A 12,851-nucleotide genomic window follows, 5' to 3' on the forward strand; every position below is an offset into this window, starting at 1 on the left:
AATCACACATACACTCACTCACACACACAATCTGTCACCATCAACACATCACCATAAATCCAACCACACACATCACACATGTAACACTTTATCAACATAACACATTTCCCTCTCCCTAACTGTCTGAACTGAAGGCGTTTTTGTTTTTGTTTTTTTAATTAAAAAAGGGGGGGGGGGGTATGAATCATGCTAGACTGTGACGCAAAGTCCCAAAGTACAATGACTATACAATTATATATACAACAAGTATAGCTATTAATCAGTCGAATAACAAATCCAACAGATCTATCTGTAGGTCAATGTATATATATAGTCTCCGTCGAATTATACATGGATTATGACGATGAATATTATCACAAATAATAAGCATACATGTCAAAACATCCGGTTTATTCACCACAAACCACATAACGTAATATTATCGATCCACGCCTCAACTACCGTTTTCCCCAGGAAAACAAATTTTTAGCATTTCCCAAAAACTGCACGCTCAGTTATAATACACGCGACAGAACCAGCCAAAAATATAAACTCTTGCGACCTGCGAATCCAGATTCAAGTGTAATTACTAGCGACTAGCACAAAACACAATACATGCAACTGCAACGAACAGGGAAGTGCATACATAATACGAAACAACAGACTGCCTAACTTGATTGTCCCAAACCTCTCACCTGTGCTACTGCCTCCATTTTGAATTGTATCCCCTTGTTTTCCATCCCGTCTGTTCTTCTTTGTCTTCGATTTCTTGTCCGGGGATTTATCTTGCTTGGACGACACACATCCAAGAAACAAAGGCATGGTTCCCACAAACTAGGTCCACTAGCTGGTACTGAGGAACTAGCAGTGTTGACGACACAAATGCGACACTCAGCGTCAAACCGGAAAACTTAGCTCACTGCCGAGCCATACATGATACGTTGTCGACGAACTTTCTAACAAGAATAATTTCTGCAGCGCAGAGGTTTCGCAGTTTGAGGAGTACGCGGCATATTCTAAAACTCTTCCTTGGAGTTTGAAAGACTCCAGTGACGTAAGTGATACGTAAACTAGAGTGGTATGTGCACAAGAGTGCTACTAAACAGGCAGTTTCGTTTCAGACTACACACGCAAAGGTGTTCCCTGCACAGAAGCGAACAACACACAACCCAGATTCAAGCAGAGTACGAAGAGGTGATCGCGATGAGTAGTTGATGTGACTATTACATAGCGCTTTTCTTGCGACAAGCGGACGAAGTCAGGATATCCTGTCAAAGGGGAATTTCCGGTGTGCTAAAAATAATGGTCAGTCCACAGTGACCTGTGCCTGTACACATAGTGAATCTGCTGAAAGGTTACTGTGCGACAATCGTCGTCATAAATGAATGACAAGACTGGGACTGACGGTGTTTTCCTCCCTGTGAATGTTTTTTTTTCCCCCTGGAAAATCCTCAGTCTTGAATATGGGAACGTCTTTCTGAGAAACAACACACACTGACTCGAGGAGGAAGCTTGAGGTGGACGGTGTCAGAATGGGTAAGACGCTCATCAGTCAATACCGTACAGTGTCCGTGAGGTCCTGGGTTCGATTCCCGCTCTCGCCCTTTATTCCAAGTTTGACTGGAACTATAAACTGTCCAATCATTCGGATGAGACGATAAACCGATCGAGGTCCCAGCCGTGCGGTGCAGCACTGACTCGGATGCACTTTGCGCACTGAAAATGAACCCATAAAGTGTTGTCCTCTGGCAACATTCTGTAGAAGAAATCCACTGTGGTTGGTACACAAATATGCATGCACTCAAGGCCTAACAAAGCGCGTTGGGTTATGCTGCTGGTCAGGCATCTGCCTGCAGTGTCAGTGCAATGTATAAAAATATGGATTTCACTGTCCGAACTGAACGCAGTGACGCCTCCTTACACACACACGCACACACACACACACACACACACACACACACACACGAAGGAGAGAGAGTGCACGCTGCAGACTGGTTGGTGGCATCAGCTAAGTTCAGTTTTACCAGTTACATATCTAGTTCAGTGGCCGGCTTTGACCAGCATGTCAACTGTCAGTGTGTATTCGTAGGTCAGTTGTCTGCCCACAGTCCGCAAACTGAACGACTGAGCAGGTTTTTCATGCCGTGCCGTGGAAACTGGCGCATGAAAATGAGATTCGCTTTATGCAGATGCTCCAAAAGTGTGGAATTCTATCCCTTTCACTATTCGTCATATTAGAAACCGCCCCTGCCTTTCGAAAAGCTCTAAAAACATGATCTATCTGTTCCAGCATAATAACTAAGTCCCCTCCTTCAGCTTTGCTTACAATTTTCTATTTTCATACAGGTGTTTTGTAGTGAAACTGAAATTGTCAGTTTTTAATCAACTGATGATGATGAACATGTATTGCTCAGTGTGCTTTTCATCATCTTATTTTCTCACTGAAAAAACTTTTAAATTCATATATGCGTATTCAAGCAGAGTATGAATCTTATCAATATTTGTGTGGCAGTGTGTGTGTGTGTGTATGTTTGTATATATATATATATATATATATATATATATATATATATATATATATATGTCAAAGTGTGTGTGTGTGTGGATATGCATACATATATAATAATACTGACTGATGTGCCAGTGTGTGCGTGCCCGTGCCGGCGTGCGTGTGTGTACACCCGACTCGGAGTGCCAGCCATGTGACAGTGCCGAGTCGTGCGCGCGCACTTGTGCGTGTGTGTGGCAGTGCGCGCGCGCGCGCATTTTGTTTGTCCGTGCGTTAATGCTTGGTTTTCTGATGTAGATGATGATATTTGGTCTAGTTCGTAGTTTGTTGGGGGTGGCTGTGTTCTTCACATCAGCGGAACGGCCTTCTTGGAGATTTTTCTTGTCAGTCACAGTTTTTGCCGGTGGTTGTGATTTGTGTGTGGAGCGTTTCTTTTTATGTCATATTTTACTTGTGTAATGTGCCTTGAGCATTATTGTATGTTAGTGAAAGGCGCAATAGAAATAGACTATTGCAAAAGAAATGTCCATTTAAGGGAGGTTATCGACATTCTATTTTTCTTCAGCCACAATATGGATTTGTTCCCTTTAACTGAAAAAAGGGGGATGATTCCCACAAATCGCTGAAACCCCTCTCTCTCTGTGCCTCTGTTTCCCTCTCTGCATTTGTCTGTCTCTCTCCTCCTTCTGTATGTATGTACGTTTGTATGTACACACACACACATACACACACACACGCACTATATATATATATATATATATATATATATTGTGTGTGTGTGTGTGTGTGTGTGTGTTCTATTGTTGTTTTTGTCAGCAGCCTGCATTATGAACAAGCGTCTCTCACGGCACACACGGACACACAAACACACACACACACACATGCGCGCGCGCACACACACACAAACACCAACACGCTCTCACACTGCAAGGAAACAAAGGCACAGGGGAAAAAAGACCCCCAAAAAAAGACATGGGAGTCAGTGGAGGAGAAATGGATGGCGAAGGATTAAAACTTTTTTTCCTTTTTTTTTCTTTTTTTTTTTAATAAATGAAACAGCGAGGTACAATTTACATCGACTTTATTAACGAAGACAGCAGCCGCGAAACATTACATGGAAATCAAACTGAAAACGGCTTCGTCATAATACTTTTCAGCAGCTCCATTCCATGAAAACGACACAAGCGGCAAATATGATAACAGAAAAAATTGAAAAATGGACACAGCAATAAAGTTTAAGCTTTTTATATAATTTGTGACTCTTTACAACAATACTGACTTTCAAAACAGAAAGCATCAGTGAGTAACAAGAATCAAACGGAAGCTGCACACTATACATTCGAAAAGCGGCAATGATTTTTCCATCAGCGTGTTCAGATGCGTGCCACAATGTTTGCTTTAAGCCCTGGATACAAAGCATTTATTCTGCCAATAAGCATTTGTGAATTCAGCGACATGACGAGTGCCCCGGCGTTTCAATAAGCCTTTTTTCTGACTGTTGGCAAATGTTACGATGCTCTGCACTGACTATTGTACTGTACGCAGTGAAATTGTGAAGCACTGTCGATCAAGCATCTGGAATGCTGTACGCAGTGAAATTGTAGGAGCATCAATCAAGCACGTGAAATGCTGTACGCAGTGAAATTGTAGGAGCATCAATCAAAAATGTAAAATGCTGTACCCAGTGAAATTGCAGGAGCATCAATCAAGCACGTGAAACGCTGTTCGCAGTGAAATTATGGGGCATCAATCAATTGCGTGAAATGCTGTACTTCGTGAAACTAAGGAGCATCAATGAAGCACGTGAAATGCTGTACGCCGTGAAATTAAGGACCACTGATAAAGCACGTGAAATCATGTGCGCAGTGAAATTGTGGAGCTTCATCGATCAAGCACGTGAAATGCTGCACGCAGTGAAATTAAGGAGCACCAACCAAGCATGTGAAATGCTGTACACTGTAAAATTAAGGAGCACCAATTAAGCACGTGAAATCCTGTATGGCGTGAAACTAAGGAACACCACCAATGAAGCAGCAGTTGCAGAGAGATCCTGCTTTGTCAAGGGCCTACGGTAGTCACGAGGTGCGGAGCCGGCGTGCCAGGAATGTTGTCCACGTAGCTGATGCCGAAGGCTGAGATGAAGACGTTGATGATCGTGATGATGAGGATGATGCACACAGAGGCGTTGTTCAGCCGCTCGGCTCGCTTGTGGGCCGGCTCGTCTGACTCGTCCGGGTCCATCATGCCCAGGATCAGCAGCACCACGCCGGCAGACACCTGCAACACCAGGGACACTTTGATGTGGATTGGTGGTCTTGAAAGCGAGAAAATCGAGCGCATGGGATCGAATCACACTCGTCCGAATTTTCTCCCCCGAGGGGACGTTTGGTACATTTGAAATGTTACAGGTTGCTTGTGACTAAATATAAACAAAACGAACAAGAACGGGATGTGGTAGTGGTATCGGGTGGGTTTGGTGATGTGTGTGGTATGTTGTGTTGTAGTCTTGGTGGTGTGGTGTATGGTGTGGTTTGGTTTGGTGTGTTGAATTGTTGATGCAAGGGTATATGGTGGTGTGCTTTGTGTGATGTGGTTGTTGTTGTTAATCAATTTTACGTCTTCTCACGAAAAGTGATTAGACTTGGAAAAGGGGTAGGAGGTGGGGTGGTGGTAAAATGAACTGGATACGAGAAGAGAGTGACCTGAGTGTATAATGCCGTGTCTGTCGGTGTGTGTGTGTGTGTGTGTGTGTGTGTGTGTGTGTGTGTGTGTGTGTGTTGTGGGATCGTTTGTGTCGTGTATTATGCATGTGAAGTAGTGTGATGTAATGTGTGGCGTGTGGGTGCATGGTGAGATTTGTGAGATGTAGTGTGGTGTGTGTGATGTGCATCGTGTGGTGTGGCATACCTAGGAATGGTGTGGTGTTGTGGTTTGTGATGTGTTGCGTGGCTTGTTGGGGGGAAAACAAACAGAACGGTACATAGGTAGGTCCAGACACGTGGACAGAAACAGACAAGCAGACAGACAGACCTGGAAGGCAATGGACACCCCCAGTAGCACCAGCAGCCCCACAAAGAAGTTGCCCCTGCTGTTGGAAGGGATGTCCACCAGAGCCTTCAGCTGGGAGGCGTTGGTCATCAACAGGGCAAAGTCCAGGGCGCCTTGGGCCACCGTCTTCCGCGTGGCGTAGGAGTTGGACCCCACTATCGGCTGACGGCACGTGCACACCACAACAGCAATGTCAAACTGTAAGAGGTAAACTGAAAGAATCGACTTACACGAGATAAAAGAAGCGGACGTATCTCGCCACAGGCTCTTCTTCAGGCAAATGAAATGAGTGAGTGACAGACAGAAACATGGCATGGATCCTTCCGGGTAGAATTCAGAACTGAAAACACGCGGCGGTACAAACATATATGACGCACAGCAATGTACGATTTCTTCTTGTATAGACTTGTATGTATGAGAGTTAAAAAGATTCCAGTTCCCATAGTTTTTTTTACGGTCATCAGGATAATGAATTCATATCCACTGTGTCTTGGGCACGGCATAGGAAAGCAGGGTCCAGTCCGTCCCCCGTTTTAACCTTCCCCCACCCCACCCCAGGAAAAGCCAGCTACCCATTCACACCTGGGTGGAGTGAGGAAAATCAGAATCAGGTGCCTCTCCCCAGAACACACCACCATGCTGAAACGGGGCCTGGAACCCTGATCACTGGTGAACACTGGATCCGAAGTTCAATGCCTAAGGACCCCTAATAATAATAACGATAATAATGATAATGATGATAACTAAGAAGAAGAAGTAGTAGTTAATGATAATAATACTAATAATAGTCGTAATCGATGTCGTAATCGCAGTCTTAGTCGTAGACGGTAGTAGTAGTAGTATTGATATTTATATAGCACCTAAATCTCTTCGATCAGAGACCAAAATCTTAGCACTTTACAAACGCCGAATCATTCCCACAACATGCTGCCTACCAGGGCAGAGTTGAATGACAGCTACCTTTATTTCGGCGTCATTATTCGCTTCAGTACTGCGTCATTCAGTCAGGCTTTAGGTGTCATCATTCGCTTCAGTCCTGCGTCATTCAGACGTACAGACTTTAGGCGTCATCATTCGCTTCAGTCTTGCGTCATTCAGTCTCGCTTCAGTCCTGCGTCATTCAGTCAGACTTTAGGCGTCATCATTCACTTCAGTCCTGCGTCATTTAGTCAGGCTTTAGTCATCATCATTCACTTCAGTCCTGCGTCATTCAGTCAGACTTTAGGTGTCATCATTCGCTTCAGTCCTGCGTCATTCAGACGGACAGACTTTGGACGTCATCATTCGCTTAAGTGATGTGTCATTCAGTCTCGCTTCAGTCCTGCGTCATTCAGTCAGACTTTAGGCGTCGTCATTCACTTCAGTCCTGCGTCATTTAGTCAAGCTTTAGTCATCATCATTCACTTCAGTCCTGTGTCAGTCAGTCAATACTTCAGTCAAGTGTGCGCACACACGTAACTTGTCACACATAACAGCTAACAGCAATGTTAAAAAAAAAACCCACCTCAAACTATTCTTGTGCAGCACTGAAGGTGCGCGCGCTCTGTGTGTGTGTGTGTGTGTGTGTGTGTGTGTGTGTGTGTACTCTTTAGAGATAATATTGTATTCTTTTAACTTGTCTTTTTCATTTGTTCGTTTATTAGGTTGGTTTTTATGTATTCATTTTTGTGTGAGCGCGCGTGTGTGTGAGAGAGCGCGCGCGCGCGCGTATGTGTGTGTGTGTGTGTGCGTGTGTGTGTGTCAGCTTTTGTGTGTGTGTGAGAGAGAGGGAGAGAGAGGTGGGTGGTCTATGTGAATTACCTTGACACGACGCTGCATATCCACAACAACGGGTTCAGGATCACTCTCATCCACGACCTCCGCCACTCCCAGGCCATGGGTATCCTCGTCAGTCGGCATGTTATGCTCGCGCGCACGCGGTCACGTGAGGGATTACGTCACACTGGGTCACAGTGACACAGCTGTGTGCCAAAAAAAGGGGACTGTGACTGTGACTTCTGCATCCTCAAAGACATTGCAAACACTGAAGTTTTTAAATGCTTGGCTGTTTACATTGTACCCATATAATAGCACTACAGCCTCTCAAGATCTCGGAACAAAGCCGGAAAATAATTTGAGATTCAGTATGGAAATAGCCAGAAGCAGGACAGCAGATGGCGTGAGCGCGTCAACACGACAGTTGAAGCCAGCCTTCCTTGTCCATGGCTGATGTCCGGACAGACCCTGGCAGTATGGCAATTAACAGATCAGATCCCCACAGTCTCGGATGGGTACAAATGGACTCACCTGGGCCTGTCCAACACGTGGGGGCATCAGGCAGTAGAATTATCAAGGGGTCCACCCATGCTGGATATGTGTGCGAAAGCACAATGAAACAAAGAAAGCAAGCCAGAGGATATGTTCCCTCCCGCCGAGGTAACGCGACCAAATGGCGGGTGAATGAATAGGCCCAGAGTTGTAGAGGAGTAATTACGAAACACGATTGTGGAAAATAATCAATCCCGGGCTATATAAACGGCTGAACACAAAACCTTAGAGAAGCAGGTTTGCACACCAGACTTGGTACCAGCCAGATGATGATCTTCAGAGGTATACGACGTGTTAGATTTCTAAGTCAACGCAGGCAGTAGTTGGGTTAGATTAAGCCTTAGGTTGTCTATGCTGATGACTAAAGGATGCTACCATGTATAGTTAAGTGATAGGATGTTTATTCCTAGAATGATGAGAACATGTGCCTGTATAAATAAAAGATCTAGTAATGAGTCAAGTTTTCGAAACTTATTAATTGTTATACGATGTTGTGAGATTAGCCCTTCTACAGAGTCACAATCTATTTGATGGCTGTGTGTCTTATTCATTTGTTGGTTCGAGTCTATACTCTGTCTGTCCGTAACTCTTAGATGTTAGGCTTTCCTCCCTGTCTGAAGTCTTATTGTGTCGGGTAAAGTTAGGCACCAAACACAGGGAACCAAAAAGAAATCACGGAGAATAGACAACATTCCCCAGAGTCGAAATGTTCTAGGAATAAGTTGAAGTATACAGTTCCCAAAGATTCCGAAAGCTCACACACTGAAACTGTCAGTAAATTCCAGTAATGTGCATTGTTAGACCATTGCGGTAGTGCTGGGGAACGGATGTAGTGAAAATATAAATGTACGATAAATCATTTCTGCAATAGTTGCTGGAAATAACACACGACCTCTTGTTCGTGTAACAGTCTATACACACGACAATATCCGTTCGTGTGACAGTTAGGGAGCCTCACGTATGATAGTTGGTGCAGGTACATCCATGACATTTTCGTCGTGTTATCCACGACTTTTCCCCCGTGTGATAGTTGACATATTCGTCGTGTGATCCACGACATTTTTCCGTGTGATAGTCGACTTTTCCCCTGTGTAATAGATGGAAGTGACTCTTCAATCCATTTCGTGTAACTCTCTATAACTCCACGACTTTTCCGTCGTGTATTTGATAGTGGAAGAGGGGATTTTTACCGGTGTGATACATACACACGCACGCACACACGCGCGCGTGCACACACACACACACACACACACACACACGCACGCACGCACGCACGCACGCACATACGCTTACACAGATACACACGCGCAGGCACGCACTGACACGCACACACGCACGCACGCACGCACATACGCTTAAACAGATACACACGCGCAGGCACGCACTCACACACACACACACACACACGAACACACACACACACACACACACACACACACACACACACACACACACACACCCTCTCTCTCCATTTCTATCTCATACAGGCATATAGCATAAAAGATTATTCATATCAAGAAAGATTAAAGTACTTACAACTACCATCACTTAAAGCAAGAAGAGTAAGAGGGGACTTGATACAGACGTACAAAATATTAAATGGGTTTGACGATGTAAACAAAGCATGTTTTTTGTACTCCAAAGGTAGACACTACAAGAAACAGTACAGACAAAATATTTAAACAGTATTCCAGAACAAATCTCAGAAAGTTTACATTTAGTAACAGACTAACAAATTACTGGAACAAATTAACAAACAATATCAAACGTGCACCTAGTATAAATACTTTTAAGAACCTCATAGATAAACACGAGTTATTGACAAAAACGAAATATGACTTTGATGGATAAAATGACTGAGCTAGTCAACGACCTGACCAACAATGTAAAGGAGTAAATCTGAAGGGGCATAAAAAGCCAAAAATGGCTAAGTTGTATAAAACAACGCCCCAAATCCTGATCCTGATCCCGATATAGTTTATTTTCATGCATGCGTGTACGTGTGCACGCACCTGTGTGTATTTGTGTTTCCGTCAGGGAGAAAGAGAGAGATAGAGAGAGAGAGGGAGGGAGGGAGACTGACAGAGAGACACACACACACGCACATAAAGAGAGCATCTGTATGTAGACCCATCTATATAAGAACGGGGGAAGAGACAAACACACAGAGACACACTGACACTGACATATGTACTGCATACTCAGCCTTAAAGCCCTCTATACAACATCACCAGTCTCGTGTAATGAGCTATAGCTTCTTTACTCCAGATACTTTCTCGTTTTACTTCACATGAACTTGAACTTGAAAGAATCAGTGTGTAGGCCTTCTGGCCTTTACATAGTCCATAAGTTCCTTCTATTACTGTGGCATGCGTGGGTAGAGTTATGCCTACATACTAATAGAGACAAACTGGATCGTCGACAGTTGGACTGCCTCTCCAAAAAGCGTCGAGCCTGTCACTAATGACACATCGAACACATTATAAGGACACTTTTGTTTTTTGCTTGAAATACTGAGTACTAAGTCCATCCTGTTATAAAAAAAAGTTCCAGCCAAAGCTCCCTCGTCCGCCCCGCCCCCACCCCCACCAAATAATTAACCACGACAACAATTAAGTACTACTACTATATCATAATAGTATGCTTGTGATATTGGTAAGAATCAAGCTTGGTCTCAAATGACGTATCCTAACAATGCATCTATAGGCCTAAATGGAAATAAATTATTTCAAAAGAAACAAATCCATGCATGATACATAAAATGTATGTTTAAAATGCAGTGTGTGTGTGTGTGTGTGTGTGTGTGTTTGTGTGTGTAGTCACATTTTGGTGTGTGTATGTAACATTGATGTAATGTTTTATGTTAACAAAAGCGTTTTTGTAAAGCACCTAGAGCAGATTTCTGGATAGTGTGTTATATAAGTAATAAGTATCCATTATTATTATCATTATAAAATGGAAAAAAAACAAAAAAACATGCACATATCACAAAAAGAACAATCTATTAACATTCAGAATAATCATCAAACAGAACTAAAAAGTCACTCACCCGAAAAAAACAAAAAAGCAAACTCCAAACAACCAACGAAATACCAAGAAACCAACCGGCCACACTCACAACAGCGTAAAACACCTGTGGCGCCCCACAGGCAATTGGCAAACAGCAGGAAAGCAGAACGACAGACAACGTCACTGAACAGAGAACCAACCCTGCGTGGTGAAATGTCATGCAACGTGAACACTTCTCACTCTTCAAACAGCGAGACAAACGCAATCATTTCTACGAAGAACACGAGGTGCGGTGACGTCATGTGACCTTCATTCCACGAGACCCCCATTCTCCTTGCTTTCGCCATCATCTGGGTTTGTTCCCTTCAACTGAAAAAGGGGATGGGGGAATGGAGGGGGGTGGGGGGGTGTAGGAGGCAAACCCTTTTTCGCCCCCAAATCACCATAACCCTCCCCCTCACCCCCCCACCCCCCCTCTCTCTCTGTCTCTCTCTATTTCTGTCTATGAATTAAGAAATTCATATAATGGTACTGTTCTCAAAGACGTCTTTCTCCCTCCCTCCCTGTGTGTCTCTGTCTGTCTGTCTTTCTCTATTTTCTCTATATTTCTTGGCGCATATACGTTATTCCAAAGAGTGTGTTTGCGTTTATGTGTACAATTTCCATGTAGTCATTTCCATGATTTTTAATGAATGTGATGCTTTGATTTGATTTGAAAAAAAGCATTGTTGCTTATTCTATTACACTCAGAAATAAAATTCATTCTTTCATTCTCTCTATCTCTGTCTCTGTCTCTGTCTCTCTCTCTCTCTCTCTCTCTCTCTCTCAGTATATTAAGATCGTAACAAATAGATGGCATAAAATCTGCTTTGCGAAGCTCAGATTGAGAGCTCGTGGACCGAATGCCAACAGAAGATGGTTTGATTCAGACATAGAAACATCTCCTTGCCCAATGTGTGGCGAAAGACCAGAAGATGAAAATCATTTCATGTTTAACTCTCTCCATACGAACGGCGAAAGAGACGACGTTAACAACGTTTCACCCCAGTTACCATCATCACAATATTGCAAGCGGAAGGCTCTTATACTGAAGAGGTGAATGTTGACAAAGAATACCACAATTCTGACGACGGAAGCTAAAGGTTGGGTCATTCAGACACCCACTGGACATCCGAGGGGTCTGTGTAGAGGAGAAGAGAGGACTGGCCGTACTGAGTGAGTCAACTGCAAAAGATACGATGAACTGCGAAAAAAAACTGTACCCTTTTCAATACGCTCCAGCGCAGAGAAAAGATGTGTTCGGCATACTGACGACAGGAAATGAAGATATGATACTTTCTCTTGCAAAATATGTATCTGAGGCAATAAATATACTGAAAACGTCCATCATCGTTCCAAATACTCATTAATCAATTAAAACTTAGTATGGGTTCCACGAGGGGAAAAAAAACCCATAGATTAAAAGGAAGGGCTACATTTGGATGGTCAGTCTCGACATTGTAATTATATGATGTGTTCGTATTGATATGAAGGGTTTGATGGGTTTGATGTTCAGGCATAAATAATTATTTCGTGATTTATATGTTCTTTAGTATGTGTTTGTATTGATATGATGTGTGCCGATGTTACATGCGTAAATATCAATTATATGATTCATATGTACTTTGTTTTCTGTGTACTGTCCAAACCTTGGGGACGAACGACTGAAAAAAAGGCACATTACCCCCCCCCCCCCCCCCCCCCCCCCCGCCCCCTCTCCCTCTGTCACATGTACTTTAAGCTAATGACAAAATGCCAAAGTGTCGCAAATCTCATATTAGTTTGATGTTGTTTCAATTCTGGTTTTTGTTTGTTTGTTTGTTTTTTGTTTGTTGGTTCCCCCCCCCTCCCCCTTTTCCGTTCCATTTGATCTGTTTTGCACCATTTTGTTCTGATTAGTACCTACTATGTCACTAGAGCTTTACAGCTAATGACATTAAATATTTCAGTGTTCTCTCTC

The 12,851-nt window shown here is 43.4% G+C and overlaps 2 protein-coding genes across 3 annotated transcripts in view; both read right to left on the reverse strand.

Moving 5' to 3' along the window:
* Nucleotides 1-1,311, reverse strand: part of LOC143300077 (uncharacterized) — a 33,111-nt gene extending 31,800 nt beyond the window's left edge. The window contains exon 1 of the mRNA XM_076613638.1: nt 675-1,311. Coding sequence (XP_076469753.1) covers nt 675-801 — 127 coding nt within the window. The 5' untranslated portion in view covers nt 802-1,311. The remainder of the gene's footprint in view (nt 1-674) is intronic.
* Nucleotides 1,312-3,567: 2,256 nt separating this feature from the next.
* LOC143299861 (ninjurin-1-like) lies at nt 3,568-12,564 on the reverse strand. 2 transcript variants are annotated; one of them, XM_076613353.1, is made up of 4 exons: nt 10,893-12,564; nt 7,337-7,497; nt 5,519-5,698; nt 3,568-4,765 (listed from the first exon to the last, which is right to left on the reverse strand). In XM_076613353.1, exons 2-4 carry the CDS (start codon nt 7,433-7,435, stop codon nt 4,547-4,549), a joined length of 498 nt encoding a protein of 165 aa, XP_076469468.1. In that variant the 5' UTR covers nt 7,436-7,497; nt 10,893-12,564; the 3' UTR covers nt 3,568-4,546. The 2 variants fall into 2 exon arrangements, with proteins under 2 accessions (XP_076469468.1, XP_076469467.1); XM_076613352.1 differs by lacking the exons at nt 7,337-7,497; nt 10,893-12,564 and having other exon boundaries at nt 5,519-7,103.
* Nucleotides 12,565-12,851: the final 287 nt, after the last annotated feature.

Source organism: Babylonia areolata, chromosome 25, assembly GCF_041734735.1.
Source record: "Babylonia areolata isolate BAREFJ2019XMU chromosome 25, ASM4173473v1, whole genome shotgun sequence".
Lineage (NCBI taxonomy): Eukaryota > Metazoa > Mollusca > Gastropoda > Neogastropoda > Buccinidae > Babylonia > Babylonia areolata.

Excerpts from the sequence above, each read along its gene's own strand:
- LOC143299861 (XM_076613352.1), bottom strand. The coding sequence starts at position 5,902 with ATGTTTGTACCGCCGCGTGTTTTCAGTTCTGAATTCTACCCGGAAGGA. Across the intron at positions 4,766-5,518 it reads GGGTGTCCATTGCCTTCCAG|GTGTCTGCCGGCGTGGTGCT; the intron begins GTCTGTCTGTCT and ends CTGGTGTTGCAG.